This window comes from Lasioglossum baleicum, chromosome 8, assembly GCF_051020765.1.
Source record: "Lasioglossum baleicum chromosome 8, iyLasBale1, whole genome shotgun sequence".
In the NCBI taxonomy this organism is placed as follows: Eukaryota; Metazoa; Arthropoda; class Insecta; order Hymenoptera; family Halictidae; genus Lasioglossum; species Lasioglossum baleicum.
The window spans coordinates 11,733,503-11,759,153 of record NC_134936.1 but is presented as its reverse complement, the minus strand read 5'-3'; the positions used below and the strand labels follow the sequence as shown (position 1 = coordinate 11,759,153).

The 25,651-nt window shown below is 38.1% G+C and overlaps 3 protein-coding genes across 4 annotated transcripts; all 3 read left to right on the top strand.

The window, feature by feature from the left end:
* The first annotated feature begins 8,816 nt into the window (after nt 1-8,816).
* On the top strand, nt 8,817-14,734 carry LOC143211169 (uncharacterized). The gene is made up of 2 exons (XM_076428630.1): nt 8,817-8,962; nt 11,832-14,734. The coding sequence occupies exon 2, from the start codon at nt 11,832-11,834 to the stop codon at nt 12,516-12,518; it is 687 nt and encodes a 228-aa protein (XP_076284745.1). The 5' UTR covers nt 8,817-8,962; the 3' UTR covers nt 12,519-14,734.
* A 3,438-nt stretch (nt 14,735-18,172) lies between these two features.
* Sifa (neuropeptide SIFamide) lies at nt 18,173-20,001 on the top strand. 2 transcript variants are annotated; one of them, XM_076428631.1, is made up of 3 exons: nt 18,173-18,224; nt 18,676-18,829; nt 19,669-20,001. In XM_076428631.1, the coding sequence occupies exons 2-3, from the start codon at nt 18,700-18,702 to the stop codon at nt 19,758-19,760; spliced, it is 222 nt and encodes a 73-aa protein (XP_076284746.1). In that variant the 5' UTR covers nt 18,173-18,224; nt 18,676-18,699; the 3' UTR covers nt 19,761-20,001. The 2 variants fall into 2 exon arrangements, with proteins under 2 accessions (XP_076284746.1, XP_076284747.1); XM_076428632.1 differs by lacking the exon at nt 18,173-18,224 and adding an exon at nt 18,389-18,538.
* A 1,232-nt stretch (nt 20,002-21,233) lies between these two features.
* On the top strand, nt 21,234-24,984 carry Eth (ecdysis triggering hormone). Its single transcript, XM_076428638.1, has 6 exons — nt 21,234-21,287; nt 22,485-22,552; nt 23,727-23,911; nt 23,985-24,066; nt 24,177-24,267; nt 24,808-24,984. The coding sequence occupies exons 2-6, from the start codon at nt 22,504-22,506 to the stop codon at nt 24,875-24,877; spliced, it is 477 nt and encodes a 158-aa protein (XP_076284753.1). The 5' UTR covers nt 21,234-21,287; nt 22,485-22,503; the 3' UTR covers nt 24,878-24,984.
* Nucleotides 24,985-25,651: the final 667 nt, after the last annotated feature.

Genomic DNA, 25,651 nt, shown 5'->3' with positions numbered 1-25,651 from the left:
TCCCAAGGCTGCTTTCATCTGGGAGATTGGGATTGTCTGTTACAGATTTTGGGGCTGGAAGGGGTGGGATTTGTGGGTTCTCTTTTGCACAAGATTGTTCAATTTATTCGGGAATGTTACAGATTAAAACTTGTCAGGTTTTTTTATTTTGAAATTGGTGGCGCTACACAAGTCCTCTTGCAAGAAATTGTACAATTTATTCTTTTATTCGCGAATATTACAGATTTGTTCGCTTTTGAAAATTCGTCAGATTTTGCAAGAAATTGTTCGATTTAGTCTTTTATTCGGGCATGTTGAAGACCGGTTTTTAAATTCTTCTGTCTCTTTTCCGATGCTCAATTCCTCTGGCAGCTTGATATTATCTGTTCCACATTTTTTATCTGCGAATCGCAGGGATTATAAAAGTCCTCCTGCAGGAAATCGATTAATAATATCGTTGGGTATACCAATTGGCTCTGTGCCATCGTGGCAATTGAACAAAAAATTCGTTATCCCTATATATTCATATAGTATAATATATTAAATAAAATATATGTGTTCGCAATTTTTACGGGCAGTTTAATATTAGTCATTCAAAAACATCATTTCATTTACAGATTGTTGAAGTTAATATAAAACTATAGGGGCAGCTTACGGAACATCCCCCCCGATGTTCTTATTTAATTTGTGGTAGAGCATTTATCTAAGCGCTCTTAATGAACGCAAGGAGAAATTACATTCGTCAGCGGTAAGAGAGAAACGCAAACAATTAAATAGTCTTGAAGCTGCGAATAAAGCTCGGGCCAAAGAGCTTCATTAACTGCACGGTTAACGAAATGAAATTACATTAAATTATAAAGTTTGCTGAATGTTCGACGATGCTGTAAATGAACATTAAAATGTAATCAGCTGATTGCTTGATTTATAGCTTACTCCGTTCTCCGAAAAACAATATTTCTATGGTTAAATAACTTTAAGAGCTCGGACCAAGTTACAGGGTTTTAAAATCAGCCATCATACATTCTCTAAGAAGATGAACATTGCTCGAGACGAAGTAGTTTCAGAAACACATAAAAGCCAATTAGAGGCTGAGGAACTCGCTCTACCAATCCCTGGTTACCGCGAAATCCCGGAAAGCCACCACCAAGCAGCAATTAACCAGAATCCGAACGAACTCGGAACCATTCCCTCAAGTTACCCAGATTTCCGCGCTCTCTCGTCGCGCGGTTTTACAATATTCTCGGCGAGTCTCTCTCTCTCCCAAGGAGTCTATCGCGTTCCATCAAGAAGAATTTAAATACACCTCTCCTCGCGAATGGTCTGATACCCCTCATATAAACCGGAACCTTCATAAAAATTCCGCGCGCATGCTTTCCCTCGTTTCGCACCGAATCAACAGATGCACTCGAACAGCGGACCTAACACGGAGCTAACGGTTTTTCCTCGGGGCGGAAAAACAGCGTAGGAGTACCAAGAGAGCAAGCAAGAGAGAGAGAGAGGGAGAGCGAGGAGATGGAAGGGTAAAAATCCAATTGCTGGATCCTCTCGCGGAAAATGTCGCGACGCACGCGTACTCCCGTGAAACACCGTGAAAAGCTTGTGGACACGGTAGACAGAGATCGAGGGCTGGAGGACACGGGGAGAGAACGACGAACAGAAGAGGAAGAGGAAGAACAGAAGGAACAGGGGGCAGGCGGGGGTAGGAAGGACAAAATGGACGGCAGCCAATCGGATCGTCGGGCAAAATGGCCGACGGTGAATTTAATCAATACTTCCTCCGTCCTTCGGATGAGGGTGGAGGACAGGGCGAGACCCAGAAAGTGCCAGGGACGTAACAACCCGTTGCCGAGAGTCCACGTAATCGCGTCATCGAGGTCGATACACCCTCTCTCTGTTCGTTCTCTCGAGGTTTGCTCGTTCTTCAAGGGACACCCGGTACGTCGTTGTGTCGAACACGAGTTTCATCCTCCCTTAACGACGTTTCGTTGTTTCGAGCGGCCCCGAGTGCCGAGCACTCCGCAAAAAGCCTCCATTTCGAATGGAACCGACCCTTTGTCACGCTTCTTTGCCGCCGGTGATTGCGCCAACGATGATCATGCGATTTCGCAGGCTTTCCCGGCGAATTCCCGATGCTCGTCAAACGGAAAATTATTTTCTCTGCACGGGATTTCGGTGGGTCGACCTCAAACGTGTTGAACGATTTAACGGGGGACGGGGGTGCTAAGGATCGAGGTTGAATGGAGAATAATTTTCGATGTTTACGCGGTCTGCAATTCCTGGGAATAAATTCTTTGTGGAGGAACTTGTGAGGGAAAATCGTCGAACAGTGGAAGTTTGGACGGTTTTCAGGTTTTCGTTATTAATGGGGCCGGCGCTGCCGTGCAAGAGTGTGCGGGCACACGCACACATCGCTAAATTCGCATATACGCATATGCAATTACAAGGTTTACGAGAATACAAAATGACGCTTCGTAATTCCTAAAAGTCAAATCTATAGTGCTCCGGTGCCCAAAATGCATATTTGTACGTTATAGAGGAATAATTTGTAATATTTGGCAGACACCGCCTGTCACAAATAATAATACAGCACCTCGAGGTTTCGAAATTTTGCACTAGTAGCACCACTGTCTCTGTCCTAAACTGCACGTTACAAATGTTATAATAGAATACGACTGATAATGCAGGTCGATATTATATTGTCCATCGATAATACAGTGTCCACCGACTGCAAACACTAAATTTATTGAACAAAAACACTGGTACGCGAAGCGGCTATCTTCTGACGTTTTGTTTACTTCGGTTGCCTCGTGACAGGCCAATACCAGTAGTGCTGGACAGGAAATATCTGTACCGTATATTACAAATTACTCTAATAACGGTATAACGTACCACCTGCATTATCAGCAGTATTCTATTGGAACATTTGTAACGTGCAGTTTAGGAAAGAGACAGTGGTGCTACTAGTGCAAAATTTCGAAACGTCGAGGTGCTGTATTATTATTTGTGACAGGCGGTGTCTGCCGAATATTACAAATTATTCCTCTACAACGTAAAAATATGCATTTTGGGAACCTCCCTTCCCCGGAGCACTATAGATTTCACTTTTAGGAATCACAATTGACCACTTCCGAACTCCTCATTGCAATGTTGAAGCGTCATTTTGTATTCTCGTAAACCTTGTAATTGCATATACGTATATGCGACTTGCACGGCCGCGCTGGCCCCCTTAATATAAAACGTACGGCTCTATGACTTGCGCGAAGAACAAAAGCAATGTGAGAAATCAACGTGATTGGGAACGAACGTGACCATATGCGATTCGATCACGTTCGTTCCCAATCACGTTGATTTCTCACGGTGCTTTTGTTCTTCGTTTTATATTAAACCATGTTATATTATATTCTTGATCGTCGAACTTTAAATGGCGGCGATCGGAGGACTTGGATGATCTCCAGCTCTTGGGAACGAGTTTTTTTTTAAATTTATTTTACGTCGCTTTTTTAACCGCTGTGGTTGTTTCGTTGGGAACGAGCTCGTCAAGATCGTTGTCGATGATTAAACAACGTGGATCGCAGTGTGCATTCAATTTCCAATTAATGGAAATATAATGAAGTAGAAAATTACTTTTAATATATGTCAATGGTCAAACTGAATTTTTTGAAGATAAATATGATCCAGACGGTTCGGAAAGACGATTGCTTTCTTTGTAAATAATTATGATCCGCTCGATAAAGATGATACAAAAATTGTAAGCATTTTAATTGCATGTTATCGAGGACTATAATCCGAAGGATATACGTAATCTAGTGATGATAGACGAGACCAAAGTCTTTTTACCACAACGCAGAGTCGGAATTCCCATGTGACTCCATTATCGCTAGAAATCAGGGGCTTCGCGATGATAGCAAGCCGAGTGTTGACGTTATCATCTCAGTCAATACGTCATGGAATTTTGATTAAGATTCTCGAGGTAATAGGGATCTGACGAACAGTTGGTTTCTTATGGTTCTCCAGGAATTCGTGGTGCATGTGACTGCATGGAAATTAATTAAGTATACATATTGTCGAGCATATGAAGATTCTCCAGTGTCAGCTCTCATTTCTCATGTTCTTCGAGATATGGAAGATAAAGATTACAAAACCAATTGAGCTAATCAATAGTAACAAGACCATTCCGATAAGTTGGCTCGTATCAGCTACCAGCCATCAATATTCGTGTACAGTCTGCGCAAAAATTGCTGGACACTTGCAACGAAATCATTTGACAAATCTCTGCTCGTTCTAAAAATGTAGCTGTTCTTCATCTTCGGTATAGTTTGTTAATATTTTCTATTGCTCATTGAAATTAACATAGTCTTGTAAGATTCACAGCATCCCTTAAACTGTTTATTCTTAAGTATTTTCCATGCACCAGTGAATTCAACATATTTAAAATGAACTTCGTATGTTGCAACTGATGCACAAACTTTCAATTTTGCATAAAGATTCGCAATTATAATCGATATTGGAATTAGCAGGTATAAATTCTTAATTATTTCCAGGCGCAGAAAAATCTGACTTGAAAAGATAACTGGAAAAGTTTCGATTGAAAAATTGGATTGTGTACAGGGATGAGCAATCCAGCAATTACTTTCAGATGGACGGTGGATAAAATTTGTAGCAGGATCATGCGGACGAGAGTTTCCATCCAGCAATAGATGAGGAATCGATCTCGCAAGATGGTAGCCGGGGTTCGCACGCTGACGCCGCTCGCCAGGAAAACTTTAAATTGAAACGGTGTAGACGGAGGCGTCGTGGAAAGAATACGCCACCGCCTCGGGATAAATTTCTTAGCGGCACCGTCGTCTGGCGAGACCAGATGTAAATTACCCGTGCCCAACTTTCTTTCTTCGCCGCTTCCTCGGAAGCGTTCCGAACACCATCCACCCTTTTGTCTCCGAGAAAGATTGCAGCCACGGCCGATCGAACGGCCAAAGTACGCGTCCGGTTATTGATAAGACGCAGCTCGGCGTCGCCGTCGGCTTATTGATTGTTTATTTGTCGCAGAATCTCGACACAAAGAGAAATACACCCGGGACGAATCCAATTCCGATCACGTCTTCTTTTTAACGCACGTACCGCCAACCCTGGAACGATTTACCCGGGAAATTGATGAGTTTCAGATACTGGAGACAATAAACTATTTTATTGCCACAATACAAATGCGTTTTGCATAAATTTTACGGTCCACTGTGAACACTCGACTTTACGAATTTCAGGTCTTCAGAATAGACTGCGGATTTTATAATTATTATTGAAAAGCAGCTTGTAAAGTTCTTACTTCGGTCATTTATAACCCACTGGAACATGTGTAGGTGAATTACAAATTATAAAAGCATCAAAAGAAATTCCTCCGTGTCTTAATAAATAAATTTTTATTTCATTCACAATTTTATGGAACCAGTGCAGCATATTTTTATTTTGTATGGTCATTTACAGCCCACTGGAAAATGTGTAGGTGAAATACAAATTATAAAAGCATCAAAAGAAATTCTTCCGTGTCTTAATAAATAAATTTTTATTTCATTCACAGTTTTATTGAACCAGTGCAGCACATTTTTATTTTGTATCGTCATTCACAGCCCACTGGAAAATGTGTAGGTGAAATACAAATTATAAAAGCATCAAAAGAAATTCCTCCGTGTCTTAATAAATAAATTTTTATTTCATTCACAGTTTTATGGAACCAGTGCAGCATATTTTTATTTTGTATCGTCATTCACTTCCCACTGGGAAATGTGTAGGTGAAATACAAATTATAAAAGCATCAAAAGAAATTCTTCCGTGTCTTAATAAATAAATTTTTATTTCATTCACAGTTTCATGGAACCAGTGCAGCACATTTTTATTTTGTATCGTCATTCACAGCCCACTGGAAAATGTGTAGGTGAAATACAAATTATAAAAGCATTAAAAGAAATTCCTCCATGTATTAATAAATAAATTTTTATTTCATTCACAGTTTTATGGAACTAGTGCAGCACATTTTTATTTTGTATCGTCATTCACAGCCCACTGGAAAATGTGTAGGTGAAATACAAATTATAAAAGCATTAAAAGAAATTCCTCCATGTATTAATAAATAAATTTTTATTTCATTCACAGTTTTATGGAACCAGTGCAGCACATTTTTATTTTGTATCGTCATTCACTTCCCACTGGGAAATGTGTAGGTGAAATACAAATTCTAAAAACATCAAAAGAAATTCTTCCGTGTGTTAATAGATTTAGCAGATTTTTATTTTCATACTTATTTCCATACATGAAGATCCATAAATTTGAATCTGCATCTCGCACGAATTTCCAATGAATAACATTCACTATTTCCATTTCTCCCTTGGCTGGATACGTTTGAATGGAACACCAGAAAGGTGAATGAAGTTCGTAATCTCACAAACGTTAAAAAGCGAGTACAACAACAGTACAAATGAACTGAAGAGTGTTCAAGTGTCAGCCTCTTCAATCAATAATTTGGTCGAAGTACGATCTCTATAGATCGTAGAAACTAGAAACTGTTATCGGTAAAATTCTCTGCTGATTTTACTTATCTCGAGTCGTAGTTAAAAACGCTGTATAGTGACCACTATCAACTGACACAGAAGCTATCGATAAATTGTTGATTACATCGTAAATTAACATATTTACACAAAGGTCGTCCACCGAAGGTAATCCGTTCGTGACAGAAACTTTATCGACAAGCGACGTCGATAAGCTACGATAATCGAAGACGACAGTGAGGCGCATAATGTAAGATTTCACGATAATGGGAAATCTTACAGCACTTCAGGTTAAATAATGGCTACTTTGTTTCGTGGATAATGTTTCCTGGAAAGTGGCTGTTGCAACTGATTGATGATGCTTGCACTATGTACAATCGAGACAGGAAGTGGAGCAACTTTTTGTTAAGATTATCTGAATATCTATAATTTTTCTAGAAAATACACCTTTTTAATATTGAGAAATGTACTCAAACATCTGATACATTAACACCACTTTCGACGAATTAATTCTTTTTTGAAATTCAGGGAGCAATTGTTGAATGCATCAAAATTAGAAAGATCTTTCAGGAATGTTCGTTCATTATTATTTGTTAAGATACACTTTTTTAATTTTATTCGAACATCTGATGAAGTAACACCACTTTTTCAACGAATTAATTCTTTTTTGAAATTCATTGAGCAATTGACTGCATCGAAATTAAATTAATTATTGATGGAGGTCTTTCCAGAATGTTCGTTCATTAATTTTTGTTAATATACACTTTTTTAATATTCAGAAATTTATTCGAACATCTGATGAATTAAAATCACTTTCAACGAATTAATTCTTTTTTGAAATTCAGAGAGTAATTGTTGAATGCATCAAAATTAAATTAATTATTGATGGAGACCTTTCGAGAACGTTCGTTCATTATATTGCATTCTTTGTTCGCAGAATCCTTGAATTCCTCGGCTAGAATCGACCTTCCCGTCGACAGAGCATTTTCATTCTGTCATTTCGCGGAAATTTCGCGCAATCTCGTGACATTTACTTTCGAAAATACGGATGCTACCCGGGGAAATAAAAAAAACGAGCGCATATCCGCCGCCAGACAAATGCGAACGCGAAATTCGCAAGGTTTTCAATCTAGGTTACACGAAATTCGTTTCCGGAGATAAACGAGCTCGTTGTCTAGCCCCATGAATATTCGCGATCACGCGTAACCCTTCCGCGTATGCACGGGAATGCGGACGATGCACGCGGTTACTATCGATCGGTCTCGAGGTTCAATCGTTGGTTTCTGGTCGGATTCTGCGTCCTTTTGTCTTCCACGAATTACTCGGCTGCTTCTGCTAATTATACAAATCGTCTCGGTATCAAAATCGTCAGCATTAAATACATACACATCCAAATGAAATGAATTTAGGGGATGAAACTGGATAAATTGCTTTCGGGAAGGCCGTAAAAATGTTTTAGAATATGTACAATTTCACATTGGTTAAGTCGTATTAAAATACACGTCCAAATTGTGATAAGTAGACTGCGGATCTTTATGCAAAATTAAAAATTTTCTTTATAGGTTGTAAGAAACAGGAGCCGAAGATAAATATCTTCCACCCTTTAAAAATTGTATAGAGTTGAAAATAATATATCGACATCCTCAAATGTTTGCAATCTCTTCACTGTTTCTAATTTTACCCACTCATTTTTCCCATAAATGCATACAAACCGCGGTCTAGTGATAAGGGATGAAATTAGGAAAATTAATTATTTTCTATAACTGTTTGAACACAGTCGTGGAATATCCTGTTCTTATTTTGTAATTATTCTGCTTGTTTAAATTTATCTGTACAGATTTAAATTGTTCAGGGATGAATTTAAGGGATGAAAGTGCGAACATTGCTTCAATAATTCCAACGGATTTTTTAACTGTATATAGTCATACTTTCACTTAAGTGTATACTTAGTACTATCTTTAAAATCATTCTTTACAAGAATAATTCCTGAGTTGAACTTGTGATTGTTTAAAACTTGAGCACCGCTCGGATTCTGACATTACGATTTCCCGAATGAGCCTCGATTAAAGTGAACATCCGATTCGATGTCGATCGGTGCCTCGATTCGAAGCACACAGGTTGTTGATACCACACGAATTCACACATTACTATTACGCAAGGATCCTGATTAAAAGCGAAGGTCGATCGATCGCGGGACGACCGCCACGAACAAAACAAAAAGGCTTGCAGATTGCTATCGTTTATTACGCTTCGCCGATACGTCTATATGTAATCAGACTGTGTCAGTTGATACAGCCAATGATAGTTAATGCGACACACGCTGTCTGTAATCAGACAATCGAGGCACAGTCGCGGCGCGTAGCCCGTACGTCTCCGTTCATTTTGCACAATCAACTCAAAGCGGTCAGATCGGAAGCGCTATCCCGAACAATAAATCCGGACAAAAGGTAACAGTCAACATTCAACCATTCTGTAACAACGTTCGAACGCTCTCTGTCTCTTTCAATGCGAAAATAAAAGACCAATCCCGGAGACACTTCGACTTATGAGGCCAATCGAGCTGGCCCCTTTGTCAATCGTCTATACGAGGAAACTGCGAGTCGTGTGCATACATTCAAATACTTGTGAATTAAGCAATAGTACATACACAATAGTACATAATAGTACACTCTCGTGCATAATTTTAATAAATCATCTTTTATTTGTACGGAAGCGAGTACTTAAAAAATCACTATTAAATATTTTAATAAAACTTCTCTTGTCCACAATCTTCGACAAGTAATAATAACATTCGGAAACCAACATCTTGAAAAGCATCAAAATTCAATAAATTCTAGTAAATCATTTTTTATTCATTCGGAATCGAGTACTTAAAAATCACTAATAAAATTTTTTAACGAAGTTTCTCTTGTCCATAATCTTCAACATGTACTAATTAATAAAATTCAGTGCACACATCATCCCCCATTTACCCACACGGAAATAAACATCTTGAAAAGTATCAAAAAATTCAATACATTCTAGTTATTCATATGGAACCATTTAAAAAATCACTAAGAAAATTTTTTAACGAAACTTCTCTTGTCCATAATCTTCTACAAATACTAACCAATAAAACTCAGTGCACACTTCAATCTTTATCCGCACAGAAACCAACATCTTGAAAAGCATCAAAATTCAATAAATTCTAGTAAATCAATCATTTTATTCATTCGGAACGAAGTACTTAAAAAATCACTAATAAAATTTTTTAACAAAGTTTCTCTTGTCCATAATCTTCAACATGTACTAATTAATAAAATTCAGTGCACACATCATCCCCCATTTACCCACACGGAAATAAACATCTTGGAAAGTATCAAAAAATTCAATACATTCTAGTTATTCATATGGAACCATTTTAAAAATCACTAAGAAAATTTTTTAACGAAGCTTCTCTTGTCCATAATCTTCTACAAATACTAACCAATAAAACTCAGTGCACACTTCAATCTTTATCCGCACAGAAACCAACATCTTGAAAAGCATCAAAATTGAATCAATTCTAGTAAATCAATCATTGTATTCATTCGGAACCGAGTACTTAAAAAATCACTAATAAAATTTTTTAACAAAGTTTCTCTTGTCCATCTTCAGCATGTACTAATTAATAAAATTTATTGCACACTTCATGCTTTACCCGCACAAATACCAACATCTTGAAAAGCAGCAAAATTCAACAAACTCTAGTAAATCATATTTTATTCATTCGAAACCGAGTACTTAAAAAATCTGTAACAAAATTTATAAATAAAGCTTCTGTTGTCTATAATCTTGACCAACTACTAATCAATAAAATTCAGTGCACACTTCATGCTTTACCCGCGCAGAAACCAACATCTCAAGAAGTCATTGATACTTTTGCCTATCTGCACACGTCCCAGAGTTCCTGTTCGCATAAAGGCGCTCACTATCGATACGCCGCGGCGGTCGAGGATTTTTCCCGGATCGGCGAGCAACTGGTGTATCGCGCGAACGCCTCCGCGCGTAATTTATGTGCGTGCAGCTGCCGTTTTAATTAAAACGCTGGCCGAAAGGGAATCAAGCAATAAAACACCGCATCAGGCAACTGTATTCATCCGCGAGTTCTCCCGTAAACTTCGCCCCCGGAAATCGGATTTCTGATTCGTTTTCGTCCCCGTGATTTCATACCGCGAAACGTAAATCTCCTCCTTTGCTCTGTGAAAGAACAAAGAGGAGAAGTTTGCTGGTAGCGAACGCATTGTGACTGGAAACCAAATAAAAATAGACTTCCGGTAGAGCTACAGGCTCGACGACAATTAGCGGAATTTATAGCGGAGTTTAGGAGGCCTGTACGCTTCGTTCCACAAGCAAACTCGAAGCAGAGGCCAGTTATCGACACACGGCACCCGAAACCGATAACGGATACCAAGATCCTGGTATTACTCTCGCTCCGCGTGCCAGCCGAGGCTCACGGATACACTGTGTCCCATAAGATAGGATGAATACGGTGATCGTGGTACTTTAAGGTGAAAAATGAAGACGAAGTGTTCAGTAATACTTTCATCTAGGTGGCTCAGTTCTCAAGAAAATCGAAGGGAAAGTCTTGACATTCTTTCTAAAGAATAAGACAAAGATTCGTGGGAAAAATGTTTGTTGTGTTCCTTTGATTCCGGTTTTAATCGATTAATGCTTCGATCTTTATCGTGAATATATCAATAGTACTTTTAACGCAGAATAACAAAAATTTACCAAAAACAATGGATTGTATGAACCCCTTGTCGTAACATTTTCTTTCCAGTCACAATGATGAAAGACAGGTACGTCTTTAACCCCAAAAATGTCGTAGAAGAGAAAATTTACATTTTTTGTATGGCTACATTTATTCTAACGCTTAAACATTGCTTAAAAACGAATCAAATTTTATTCCATCTAGAAAGAAACGCGTAACGTTCATATTTGTTAGACATTGTTCAAATCCTCACCACATAAAGAACGAAGTGCAACTGCACCTAGCGGGTGGATCGGTGCATCCACGTAAGAAATAAGGTCATAGTAAGTTAGGAGGCATATAACACATGATTTTCTAACTTGTCCGACTTCTCCGAATCAGCCAGAACCCATTCTACAGTAGATCCAAAAGAGAATTCGATTTTCACTGAACAGCGAGGCCACCCAGTAGATGGAAGGGTAGAGGGAAGTCGAACGCGAGGAATGTCCCGATTGCCATAACCAATCCCTCCGATGGGTCCTCGGCGAACTATCGGAACGCGGAGTTCCTCGTTCGGTCTGGTATTGATTAGCCATCACTTTCAGATGACGCCTCTACCTCGGTGGGTGTTGCTGGCGTCGCTGTTGGCCGGCGTCGGGGCGCATCCCGTCGAGCACGCATGCGTTCGTCTCTGCGTTGCTCAGAAGATGATCACTGGTGTGGCGAGTGGCTGCCACGACTACCGGAGGTTCGTCCTTCAGTCGAGCGGAGGCCGGTTGCCGTCACAGCAGCAGCTCCTCAGCCTTTGTCTGATTCCGTGCGGTGAACCTGGCTCCCCTAACAGCCTGCAATACGACAGCTCGGTGATCTGTCGCGTCTTCAGACAATCCCTGATCAGAGACCATGGTTGCCACTGTGACTGGAAGACTGACAGGGACCTTGAAGACAACCGGAACTTCTACGAGACTTTGCTCCAGGATGTTGATCATCATTCGTTGAGGAGGTCCTTCTCGCTGAACGTTCTGGTGAAAGGAGACCAGGTACCGGCGGATCTTCTGAATGATTGGAAGAGTACTCCTCTGGAGGATAAAATGAATTTCGCTGGTGACAACGAAGTGGATCGCCTGGGGATCCGAGAGAGGTTGGATCCTAAAGGGACTTTCAACTTGAATCCTGATAGTCCCGATGAGTCAGACTCCACAGACTCGCCTGTTGACTGGGATTTGTGGTGCATGGCCCAGTGTGACAATGGCCACGGTGGTAGCGCCTGCAACTGTGACCTCATCCCCTAAAGAGGACGAAGATGGACGAAGAACTCCGGGCACGAATTAACATATCTCATAGATTAGGCCGCTAGCGTAAGTCTTATTGGTAACACGTTTTGTTTCTCCGTCTTCCACGTTTCGGTGATCCTTGTCGTTTCTGGAAACCGTGTCCCGATCGATCAACCTACGACAATGTCGGCGATAACGCTCGTTAAAGATCCTGTCGATCATTCCGCGACTCGTGCGTATCGATAACAGGATCAATTGGAAATTTTTTCGTTCCGCGAGATGGTCGGGATTATCTGTTAGACGCTTAACCGCTTTTAGGCTTAAGAGTTCTCTCTACGCTAGGTCCGGTTCACGCGCTCCGAGCTTCAGGAAAGGCTTATCGAAGGCGGGGCATCTTCTTTGGAGATTCATCGGAGCCCACTCGATAACATGCTGTTCAATCCATTCCGCGATTTTGTTTCCGCGTTGAGGCGTGTGAACGGGACAACGACGTGCGATGTGTGTATTATGCAATAAATTGATATTTATACGGGAAACGCGACGCGACGTTGAACGTGCGTCGACGTGGTCTGCGTCTAGTTCCTTGATCCCTGAGATGTCGCGCATGGCCTCTCAGATCTTCGTACCGGAAGCACCAACCAATCCGTAAACGAATTTTCAACATGATTTTTCAGTCAAAGCTTGTTCGGGAACGTTTTCTTCCCTCGTTTTCATCTTCTCCATAAAATTTCTTTGTGTCACGAATAGACTGTGGATCTTTATGCAACATGGACGTTGTTTTCATCAACTGCGAGATTTTCTCTTCCGTTTATAATGAACGAAGCACCAGCCAATCCGTAAATGAATTTTTAACATGATTTTTCAGTTAAAACTTATTCGGGAACGTTTCTTCCCTTATTTTCATCTTCTCCATAAAATTTGTTGTGTTAGACTGTGGATCTTTAGACTTTTCCTTTCGTTAAAAATTTTAATAAGTTGAACATTGCATGTGGATATTCTTCAACTCCTTTTTCGTTTGAAATTTCACCTACACAAAATAATAATCAGTCTAGTAATCCTGGATTACTTTTCTAAGCACAATCGTTGTATCATTGAACGAGTTTGAAGCTAAGTTTGGCTGAATTGATCTAACCACGAGGAAACGCGAAGTCTCAGGGGTTGAAACTGTACTGTATCATACTAAAAAACTAGGATTCACACGACTCCCCACGATGTACTCAAAAGTTAGGCTACGGATGTCGGTGCACGATGGAATGAAAGTTTTCATTTGTACGTACAACGAAGTAGAAACGAAGAGAATCGAAATGTCGAGTAAATGTCTATTGTAAATTATTGTATGAGTCGCATTGATATCCGTAGATGTTGAATAAACCGTACGATTAAGATTAGGATAAGAGGAACAAAATCCATGTCTTCCATTTGGTAGGTTATTTGCTGCGCGTGCAACACGCGACTAGGGCAACAATGCGAGTACTAGTTATTGTTTAAGCGATTAGTTGGACACTGACGATCGCGACGAGGGGATTGATGTGATTAGGTGAACGAGAGAGATGGTCGGTCATGGTCCTCGCGCGATGCTGCGTTCGTTTATTTCTAGTGTGCCGTTCAAAAAACGTTGTGACGCGACAATAAGACGTAGATTGTAGAATGCCTGCGCGATGTAACCATGTTTCTCGCTCACTTTTGACTGTGCATCCGTCTGGACGAAGCTTCTTCGATGGGAATCCCCCATTGATTTCGACGATATATACATATACACATAAAATACAGGGGAATCGAAACGGAGACTGCATCGAAATCACCACTGAAACTTGTCAAAAGTGCGCGAAAGACTCGAGCAGATTATTATCTGGGCTATAGTTCTAAGTGCTTTGTAAATATTTCTACGTGTAATTATATTATAATGTGTATCGTATCGAGGAGTCGAAACGGGGTACCAGTTTCTAAGCTTACGAATAAATCTATGGATTTTAATAATTGTTATCTTGACGATGTATCATTCTACTTATAGTGTGTAAGGAGCGTGTGTGGTTGTTTGCTGGTGAGCACGTTCATAATCAAACCTTCACCAGCCAGAAAATTGCTATGCTGATGTCTTTGTTGATCTTGTAAACTTTGTACTATTTACGTTAATGATTGTAAATTGTGTACATAATTAATATAACATGATATAAGCAACCGATACTAACTTTATGTTTTGTCATACGGTAAATAAACTGATGTGTCGTACGTAATCAATTGTGTTGGTGCACTTTCATTGGATCGATACCAAATTTAATTGTAAATTGTAGAACATAGAAATGATAGATGCACGTGTCATGTATGATAATAGAGTGTATGAACTGTGTACTTAATAAATCATATTTTTATTAACGCATCGTGTTACTTGCAGCTGCAATCGCATTGGATAGCTGTACTTTGCATACAGGAGATATATAGTAAGTGCAATTAATTTATCGCCTTATCAATTATTAAATATTGACAAACTTTAATCGGTTTGCAATTTTGAAGTAATGAAATCAATATTGTGTTTTGGCCATTGTGTTTTGGCAATGTTGATATGGCTCATATCTCGTATTGTGATTGTTAGAGGGAAATATTCAATTACAAGAAGAGGGAGTTACATAAAAATTGATTTTCTCTCTAAATAATTTCAATAGGTTGTTAATAACGTACTCGTAATATTAAATTCATATGATGTTTCTTCTACTATATATTTCACCTACTCTTGTTTATCATAAGTCCATTATCTGAAATCTAGTGATTGTGGTTCCATTTCACGTGTCTCGTTCTTTGTGTGCAGATTTTTGAAGAATCATTTATTCTGTAAAATAAAAATTTACCGACATTCCTCGTAGCGGCAGAACGTTGCAACTGGTAGCATAGACGAGCTGCGCTGGTAAACGCGTTAACGATGGAGAGATACTCATCGGTGATACTCCCTCGACCACCTTGCCATCTAATTTTTTACAGTAAAGTGTTTTCATCATATTTCTGTTCTCACAGATCAATTCTTGGAACATTCATGTATAAAAAAAGTGTAAGGTAATAATTCTCTCGTTTATGAAATATTTTGAAATTACACACACACACAAAAATTGAGGTATCTCATATAAAATTTGAAATAGGAATTGTTGATTTTCCTAACATTATGCTTCAATATTTCTAGGAATTTTTTGTCCTTGAGTTTTGCTTTTAATATTGAAACCAACATCGTCTGAAATATCTGCTCGGTACAGAATGAGACAATTCATGATGATCAATATGGTTCCGTGACGATTTTCCTTCTCACCGATGAGAATCTCCTCAGTAGCCTTCTGCTCCGACGAAATCATGTCGATGGCCTTTTGTTTTTTACTCCAGCCAGAATCCATCCTAGATGGCGTAAGAAAACACCATACTTTTCGAGTGACACGATCTTCCATAAGGCTAGCAGTCTTTAATAGTATCTGGTCGGTGTTTTTGCTATCACTGGAATTTTAAGGTTCGGTAGTACAGATTCCTGCGGACACCAAGTCCCATAAGGTGGTCTATTCCTATATCTCGTCTGTGGTTAAACCTTAAAAACCAACACCAAAACATCGTTTGAAACGTTCGGCGGAGAATTTAAACACTTGACGGTAATCGATATGGTTGCGTCACATCTCGTCGGTGCCTGTGGTACAGAAACGAGTTCCACGGTTTTGTCACAGATGACGCCACTGACATTCGTCTAACAATTTGAGCTTTTTGCCGATACGAGCAATGACGCTGAATGCAGATTTCATGAAGTCAATTAAACCTAAATGCCCCTATCACAATATGCAATCATATTCCTTTAATTTGAACCCTCCAACGTTCCAAAATTCCTACAGGAATGCATTGAAAAATTGGCTCCAAGTATCTATTCACGATCGAGTCAAACTTGACCGTGCTGACGGTTGAGTTTCATAGATTTTTCAATAAGACTCCGTAATCATTATTTACGTTTAATTTAAGCCCTCAAACGTTCTACAATTCCTACAATTAATGCACTCTAAAACAGACTCGACGAATCTTCCCAAAATCGAGTCAATTAGATCGAGCATCAGAAAGATTATCCCACGATCGTATACCGAATGTAATCGAGTGATATTTATTACTCATTAAACATATTATTAGGTTGGCAACTAAGTTCGCGACCTCCACATTTTCTCAAACATTCACTTATATATATATTTTAAAAACGAGTATTTTTTATATCAAATTAAAGGAAATGTCAGAGCTTTCCAATGATACACAGTTCAAAAGGAATGGTCACTGAATGGAGTTAAAATGATACAATAAAAGAATGACGAAACAAAAGGTCGCGAATTTAGTTACCAACCTAATATAACTAGACTGGGGATCTTTATGCATTTATGACTTCCGAAAATTGCCAAAAAAGAGTAGATCGTAAAATTTCACAGAATTTAGTACAATTTTTATTTTTTTCATATCTGCAAATGCTGCTATCACTGGAAATAAAATTCTATTTTATCGCACTTTCTCTTAAAAGTCGTCTACAAAAATTGAAAATTGCATAAACATATCCGCGCGTTAATTTTCTATCTATCGATCTATCTATATAAATAAAAATGTAAATGTTTGTTCGTTCATAATATAAAATCTCTGAAACGGCTGAACGTAGAAAGCTGGGGTTTGAGCCATTAGACGCAGCGTTCCTTCGGGAAGGTTTCAGGACCATTCGCATTCGAAAAAATCCATTCGTTCAAAAGTTGTGACATCATTATTGACCAGAGACGACTTTTCCGCTCTCTTTTGGGCACGTTTCTGCTTATAACTTTTGACTGGTAGCACCAATATTCAATTTGAGGTACCCATTAGATTGAGCTCGCCGAGTTCTTTTAAATGGTCACTGATCCGATTCTGTAGGTTGCATAGTTTAGGAGTTGCAACACAAAAAGTGTGCGTTTTTCTTAAACTTTTTGGTTTACCGACTATTTAAACAGCTGTAGCTTTTCAACGGTAGATTTTAGGAAAAATCTGAGACCACCTTGGCGATTGGAAATTTAATTCTCTACAACTTTCATTTTTGACACTTTTTTCTCTGATGCGAGCTAAGGGGTCATGCAAAAAACGATATAAACTCGAAAATATTGTTAGTTTTGCTTTAAGATATTTTCGGCTGTAACTTTTGAACCGTTTGTCGAAAATAAGTTTTGGGCAAACAGGCTTACTTAGCGTGCGAAGGTCTACAAAATGAGTCCAACAGTTTTACAGAAGTTAGAAGCGGAAATATGGTCAAGACGGTAAAATATGGTAAAAATGGTATACGATAAAATCGCGTCTGTCTGTCTGTTTGTGGCATCAACTGAGAACTTACACCTGTGACAGGTAAAAACATTCTTTTTTTCTGTAAAAGCAACACACGCTATACTAAATAGTTTATATTTGAATTTAACCAGACTGAGCCAGGTACAGCTAGTAACAAATAACTTTTTACAAGCAAGTACAAAGATCTCTAGCGTCCAGCTATGTCATGCTTTAGACACCCTTTTCCTTGATGGATCGTGATTTCTCCAGGGACAAAAGTCAATCAGAACTACCTCTCATTTAATTACCGTTCCTGATAGCTTGTCACGTGTGTAACAATGCCGCACCACGTATAGAGAACCGCGGTCGGCTTCTTATAAAAGCTGATCCTTCTTCCAGAGACAACAGAACAAGTTCATCCTTTCCTTGGAGAAGACATCTCAGCTTCAGGTATCTCATCCGAGTCACATACTTCATCGAAATATTCCTTGTAGAATCATTTTCTTTATTCGCGTCTTTCCTCCGGTTTGCACATCTGCGAAGAACGTCCAGCATTATCGTTTACTATAAAGAATTCTCACATTTCGAGGGATCGATTCAATGTTAGACGAGCTTCCTGACGGGCACAGTTGCGAATAATGCGACCCGTCTGTCTTTGACGGCGACATTTGTCTTTCGCTGTTTCCTCGAGTATAAAAGCTCGAGACTTTTGCCTTGTTTGCAACATTCTTTCATCAACTACCGCACAAGTCTCTACGTATCTTGTAAGTAAGTCGGTCACGTTCATCGTAAACTCTCCAGCTCCTTTTGCGTCGAAGTCTAGAGACATAGGGATTGTTTGTATTCTTTGTCACGCTGTTTCATTCTGGTATAATCATTGCAATTCTTGTATCATTCCAAGCAAACCAAAACCAAAATCATCAAAATGGTGTCCACCCGTATTGTCTTCGCACTCCTCGCCATCCTGGCTGTTCTCTCAATCGCTGTGGACGCAGCTTACAGGAAGCCGCCTTTCAATGGAAGTATCTTCGGCAAGCGATCCATCGCCGAAACAAGTAAGTATCAAATTTTGATTAACCGTTCAGGAAATTTTGTAAACTCCGCTGCAATTATTTCGATTTTAATCAGACGTTTTACACGCATTGTAGTTTGTAATCTGCTAGTTCATAACTTGTTCACTGTTTCCAAAGTCTGAAATTTTACGAGACACTTCTAGACCTCTATCAAAATATTTTAAGATGTGTTCACGTTTTTCGTGCAATGTTCTCACCGTCTAAAATTCTAAGTACATTTACGAATCTATGAAATCTCTTAAGGGAAGATTCATGTTTCTTTACTTCGTTTTCGTTGTTTCAAATTTTATGAAGTACTACTACTCTGTTCAACCATTTTAAGGTGTACTCGTCTGTTTCACAATCTTTTTACTATCTAAAATTCTAAGAAGTACATTTACGTCTCTATCAAATCGTTTAAGGGTAGATTCATATTTCTGTACATCGTTTTCGTTGTTTCAAATTTTATGAACTTTACTACTCTGTTCAATCATTTCAAGATGTACTCGTCTGTTTCACACAATCTTTTTACTGTATAAAATTCTAAGAAGTGTATTTACGTCTCTATCAAATCATTTAGGGGTAGGTTCTTATTTCTGTACTTCGTTTTTGTTCATTTGATGAAGTACTACTACTCTGTTCAATCATTTTAAGGTGAACTCGTCTGTTTCACAATCTTTTTACTGTCTAAAATTCTAAGAAATATTAAAGTCTCTATTAAATCATTTTAATGTTACTTTTGACAACGATTCTGTTATTTACGGTTCTATACTGTGATTTACAATATTGTTTGTGAGTGTACTAATTGTAGCTCCTTACTAATTTGCTGAATTATTGTGCAGATTACGAAATAACCAACCGAGTCTTGTCATCGATCTGCGAGACCGTAGTCGAGACATGCAATGCGTGGGAGGCCCGCCAGCTCACCAACTGAGGATACTAAACCCACCAGGATTCACTTCGTATATTATCAATGCTGCTTATCCGCCTTATCAACGTTTAATAATATGTCAACCGAGCTTCGCAAGTTTCTTACTTATCGATTAGGTGTTCTGAGGCTCGTCGCATCGTCCAAATCACTTGTCCTTACGAAAACGCTCGTCTGAGGCTTCGATTAATCAATTCTAAACTGTACGATTCTCATACAATAAAATGCAAGGATTTTCTAAAATCAATTGACCACAATTATTTACTTTGAAATAGATATAAGCAATCCCCCTCCTCACATAAGGACTCTTTAATGTTTATGATTAGTGTTGAGTCGTTTTATTTTCAGTATTTTTGTTCCACTTAATTTTGAAACATTACTAACAAGTGAAACAGGACTGTTCCGTAGTTTTTAAGAATTAGTAATTCATATGGACAAACCAACCATGGATAAACCAAAAAATCATTTCGAGTAAAGTAATGCAATAAGTTCTTTTAAGATCAGAATTATAAAGATTTTTTAATAAATATTTCAATAGCAATTTTAATCGTAAACCAAAATATCATTTCTAGTAAAGCAATATGCAACAATTTCATTAAGATTAGATTTAAAAAGATTTCTTTTGAAGTTGTGGATATAATTGACGCAGACCTACAAAACGTACTTTTGAAATTTTCAATATAGGCCCACATAAAAAAGTTGTAAAATTCAACTTTTAGTATTATTTCTACAATTTGAATGGATTCCAATTTTTGAAAAAATTTCTTTTCACATCCTGTAGTAAACTAATTGCTCTAGCTTCCCAAAAATGTTCAAATCGTATAGTACAATATTAAAAAAGTTATCGTCTATTTTATAGAGCGTCCGAGTATTAATTCGAGTAACTGTAAATAGTTAATGTGAAAAATAAGCGATTTTCGCAGAGGAATTCTGGAAATAAAATCATTTTCGTAGCGAGCAGAAGTTCAATGAAACTTCTTTCGATATCTGAAATGCAGATCGAACAGTTTGATATGGAAGGCACGTTTCATTCACCTACCCGGATAAGGGTTATAATGCTTGCAGCGCGTAACCCAAAAACCATTTCATAATAAATGAGGGGGTACAACAATTGTCACTTTCATCAAAAATTTACACTTAATAAATTCTATATAATCACCATACAACTTTGACATAATTTCTTAGCCGAGACTCCCAAAAAAATGTCGTTGAAAACTCTGAAATTTTTACACTAATAACATCGATATCAAATCAATCAATCGATCAATACTAAAAATCAACTATAAACTCTCTTAATCACATCTACTGTCAAATACTTTATCCAGATCATGCAAAACGATTCCAAAACTCGCCGGACAAAAATTTCCCAACAACGCCCGCTCAACGACAAATTAATTCCGAAAAATGGGGGAGCGAACAAGCTCCCGATTCAAAGGATGGACACGAGCGAAATACTTAATTAATCGTCGATTCAATGATAAATAGGAAACAGAGGCAGGATGCGGCGTCAGTGTATCGTGAGCAAACAGGAAGGTGAGTAGAGCACACGAGCTGAGAAACCGTGTTTCAATTTTCTCCGGTTTACATTATCTGGCTTCCTTTACACGCGTAACCTGTACCCAAGCATACACGCAATAAAAGAAGATACACTTCAGAATATTCCACACTTATCTTTTTATATCATCGAACATTCACATGAAAATTGTGGATAAAATAAATAAAAGATCCCTGTAAAATATTTTCACAAAACATCTGTCGTACTAAAAATTCGTGTGTACCGATTGAATAATATTCTTCCCCAGTTTAACACTGAAGCACTGAATTTTAAGGATGCATTATTACAATAATCGTAAATTAACCCCTTGCCCTACGATTTATTTTACGGTTTCAGTGATTAGAACTTTCTTTGTAGTTCGTAATTTCCTAAAGAAGGAGAAAATTGATATCTATTGTATGCCTACATGTTCTCCAATAACTATACATTAACGAAACCAAAATAGAATTTCATCTCGGTTTGTAGAAAATTAATAACACACATATTTATTAGAGTCCGATCAAAATCTTCATCGCGAGTCTGACACGATATTGTAGGGCAAGGGGTTAAAAATACAAGAACCCGTCATTTTGATGATTGTTAAGAAAACGGTAACGTCGAGCCTAATTTTCTCGGTACTTGAGTCGTTCTTAACACTAACTGGTACATGTTCCCTGATAAAAATGACAAGATTGATTTTATTTATACTTTGTGCTGTACTAAAGATACCTATGCAATCATTTCGTACGAAAACATTTTTATCGTTTGAATAATTGTAAATTAAAAAGCTGGAACGGGATTGTGGCCGAGTTTTCGTTGTTTTTAAAGGCGTTTATGCTCGTTCGGAGGCCGGGTTTTCACGCGTGATCCTGAATGCCCGTGCAAACATCCGGAATATTTAAATGCGTCCGGGCTTCCACGTTTGAGCTCCTTCGCCCACGATCTTCAAGTATTCTGTCCACTCTCCGCTATAATGGAAGAAGTCCTATGAAAATCGCGCAGTTCACCCCATACAGTCGTGGGACGCGTGTCAGTCGCGAGTTTGCCCGCTGTCGATCGTAGATCTATCTCCCGCGGGGATGGCGATGGTCCATCGAGACGATCTAACCGTCGGATAAACCTAAAATCGTTGCGTTCGTTGTTTCCTTTTGGAAACGAATGCTCGGGACACTGAACGGTGGTTCAATCGGTTGCAGATCCAATTCGGAGAGGAACATGTTGCTTCTGCGGTCTTCTGTGTGCGGACGGAGCTTCTTCTTCAGCGGTGAGTCCATTCTCTGCTTTCCTATTTTTATTCGTTGTTCTATAGCTGTCATCGTTTGATGGAGATTTGTGGTAGTGATCGGTGTCCTTTGTACTTTGAAATTAATTTCTGTGAGCTATTATCTGCGCATAATTATGAAAGTATGATTTAATTCATATACAATTGGCAAGAAAGTGATTTTGGTATTCTAAGGTGAAATAAAACCCAATTTCGGGAACATTTTAAAGTTTTACGAGCGCGAAATTATAAAGCTGCCAGAAAAATGGGAAAAGATCATCGAATAAAATGGAAAATATCCCACTGATTAAAGTTCATTGTTTGAATAGAAAAATTGGGTTTCAGTTCACCTTAAAATACCGAAATTACTTTCTTGCCAACCCAATATTTCTTGTTTCGAGATATTTAAAGGAAAAGGATATTACCACTAAATATATTCGGTTCATGCAACGGTTCATTTTTGACAATATCGTAAAAATTACATTGAATTCATTTAGTTTAAAATAATGTGATGTAAAATAACTAATAAATTCATTCTTTTTTATATTTTGACTTATGTTGGACCACTTTTTGATTTTTGTTATTATTAAACTGCGGATCTTTATGCAAAGTAAAAATATTTTAAAACGATTATGGCCGGCGGGAGTTAAAGAGAAATTCACTTCATCCCTTAATAAATTTTTTATATTGGAAACATACTAATTTATATATTTTTTTATATTAAAAACATTCTATTTTATATTTCACCCAGCCAATTTCTTCATAGGTGTTTAAAATATTGTGACTGATAAACTCTTTTTTTTTAATTTTGACTTTGACCAGTTTTTGATTTTTGTAATTATTAGACTGCGGATCTTTATGCAAAGTAAAAATATTTTAAAACGATTATGGCCGGCGGGAGTTAAATAAAAATTCACTTCATCCCTGAATAAATTTTTTATATTGAAAACATCCTAATTTATATTTCACCCCAGCCAATTTCTTCATAAATAATTATAATTATTAGAATGTTTTATGTCGGCCTCCCAAGCATACATTTTTCCGGAAAGAATAGCTGTGCAAGTGAAGTGAATGTGTAACTTCATCTGTTTTTATAAATGCTTTAATAAATATTAATTTGTTCTTGAAGACGTGCATGACGAGAAAGATTCTTTATTTTTCACGAATTATGTTCCAGTGGTTCTAGTCGGGGCATTCGCGATGCTGATTTCGCAAAACGCTACCAAAGCCGACGAAGTGCCAGCGTTCTTTTTGAAAATTGCGAAGAACATTCCTCGTGTGGGTCGGAGCGACGGCTACGAGGACCTGCTCCTCAAGTCTCAAAAGAATATAGCTAAACACGAGGGCCACACTGGATCACAGGTGCTTTTAATTGATACAAATTAGACAGAAACGTTCCTCAGAACATTGTTAAATTAAAATGAAATTTTGCTAGCCTGAAGCTTGGTCATCTTACGGTAACGAGGATCCTTTCTCTGGGCCCATAAAGAGACGCATGGATTATCCACCGGCTGACGGTAAACAATTTGGATATTTTTAATATTTTACATCGTTCAATATCTCGCAAACAATTCAAATCAAATTGGCACGTTAATCAAGTTTTTCAAGATTATTCCTATTGTTACAGATGCTCAGACTTGGCAAGACTTTCCGCTGCGAATAGGGGGCTCGCTGAAACTATGGCGAACTTTGGCAGGCTACTCTGACCAAGCAGACGAGTAAGTTGACAAAACAAATTATAACATTAGAATTTATTAGGATTAGAATTTCTAATTGTTCGATGACGATATCCTTGTTGACGTTTTATAAGAAGACGCGCTAACATTTGATAGAATATTGCAACTGTGAATGACGAACATATTAAACATGTCTCAGAGTGTAAATTTTCATAAAAATTAATTTATTTCTAATAATTTGCAAATGAATCATTCAAATGATTTCTTGATCGAATGTTAGGAACTCGTCACATCGGTATAGCTTAAAATTTTATGCTATGAATGCTGATGACGAACATATTAAACATATCTCACAGTGTACATTTGCAGAAAAATTAATTTATTTCCAATAATTTGCAAATGAATCATTCGAAGGATTTCTTGATCGAATGTTAGGGACTCGTCACATCGGTACAGCTTAAAAGTTTATATAATTCTTGATCGATTACTTTGTTAGAGACACATGTAACTTTTGAACAATCACTTGAAAATGATTTGAGCGATAAAGCAACGTTTCATCCAACAATACTTTGATTTTTGCAGCATCGACAACGAGATATGGAAGCGAAGCAAGAGAACGGGGAACGAGGCCATGGATTCGCAGGGCAATTAGCATAAACTGAGCGTCGCTGCGCTGCCACGTTCAAGAATATACTTGTACTCTATTTCCGATGTAAGGTGTTGGGAAAAATATCGAGAACAATAAACATGTAAATACGAGACGCGCACCTTTTTTTTGTGTGTATTGGTCTCCCCTCTGTATCCTCGCATTAAACACATGTCTCGCAACACACCGGATAATTTCTCTCTAATTTCGAATAATGGAAACCGTTCGTCTTGTTCCGAGTTCGAGCAGGTGCAGTGTCGCATATGTTTCGGTAATTTTCTTATAAGATATGAATTTTGAAAATAAAAACACGAAGGAAACGGAGGGGTTCCTTGTGCATCGAGACAGAAATGGCGTGGGTCTCTTTCTATCTATTGCTCACCTCCTTATGATTTAGTATTATTAAGTCAAATTTCTTTGTACAATAAAAAGAGCTTTAGCTTGAAATTCAAGATCAAGGACAATTTTGCGGAAACTTTTTACGGATCTTTATCGATCCGCAGATGTAAAATATGGCTATGGCAAACAAGACCAAATATTTCTTTACAATTTGTACATGGACTCTTTCTTTTTCAACTAATATTAATTATCCGACCTCGATTTCTACCAATCTTTTTCACACCAAGTCTGTTTCCAAACCAAGACGAAACATTTCTTTACAATCTGTACATAGACTCTTTCTTTTTCAACTAATATTAATTATCCGACCTCGAATTCTACCAATTACCAGGCGTACACCTCAGCATTCGATTCGACGGGCTGTTTTGTGAATTTTGAAAA

Coding starts and splice junctions, on each gene's coding strand:
- LOC143211169 (XM_076428630.1), top strand. CDS start 11,832: ATGACGCCTCTACCTCGGTGGGTGTTGCTGGCGTCGCTGTTGGCCGGC.
- Sifa (XM_076428631.1), top strand. CDS start 18,700: ATGGTGTCCACCCGTATTGTCTTCGCACTCCTCGCCATCCTGGCTGTT. Junction 18,830..19,668: donor GCGATCCATCGCCGAAACAA/GTAAGTATCAAA, acceptor ATTATTGTGCAG/ATTACGAAATAACCAACCGA.
- Eth (XM_076428638.1), top strand. CDS start 22,504: ATGTTGCTTCTGCGGTCTTCTGTGTGCGGACGGAGCTTCTTCTTCAGC. Junction 22,553..23,726: donor ACGGAGCTTCTTCTTCAGCG/GTGAGTCCATTC, acceptor ATTATGTTCCAG/TGGTTCTAGTCGGGGCATTC. Junction 24,067..24,176: donor GGATTATCCACCGGCTGACG/GTAAACAATTTG, acceptor CTATTGTTACAG/ATGCTCAGACTTGGCAAGAC.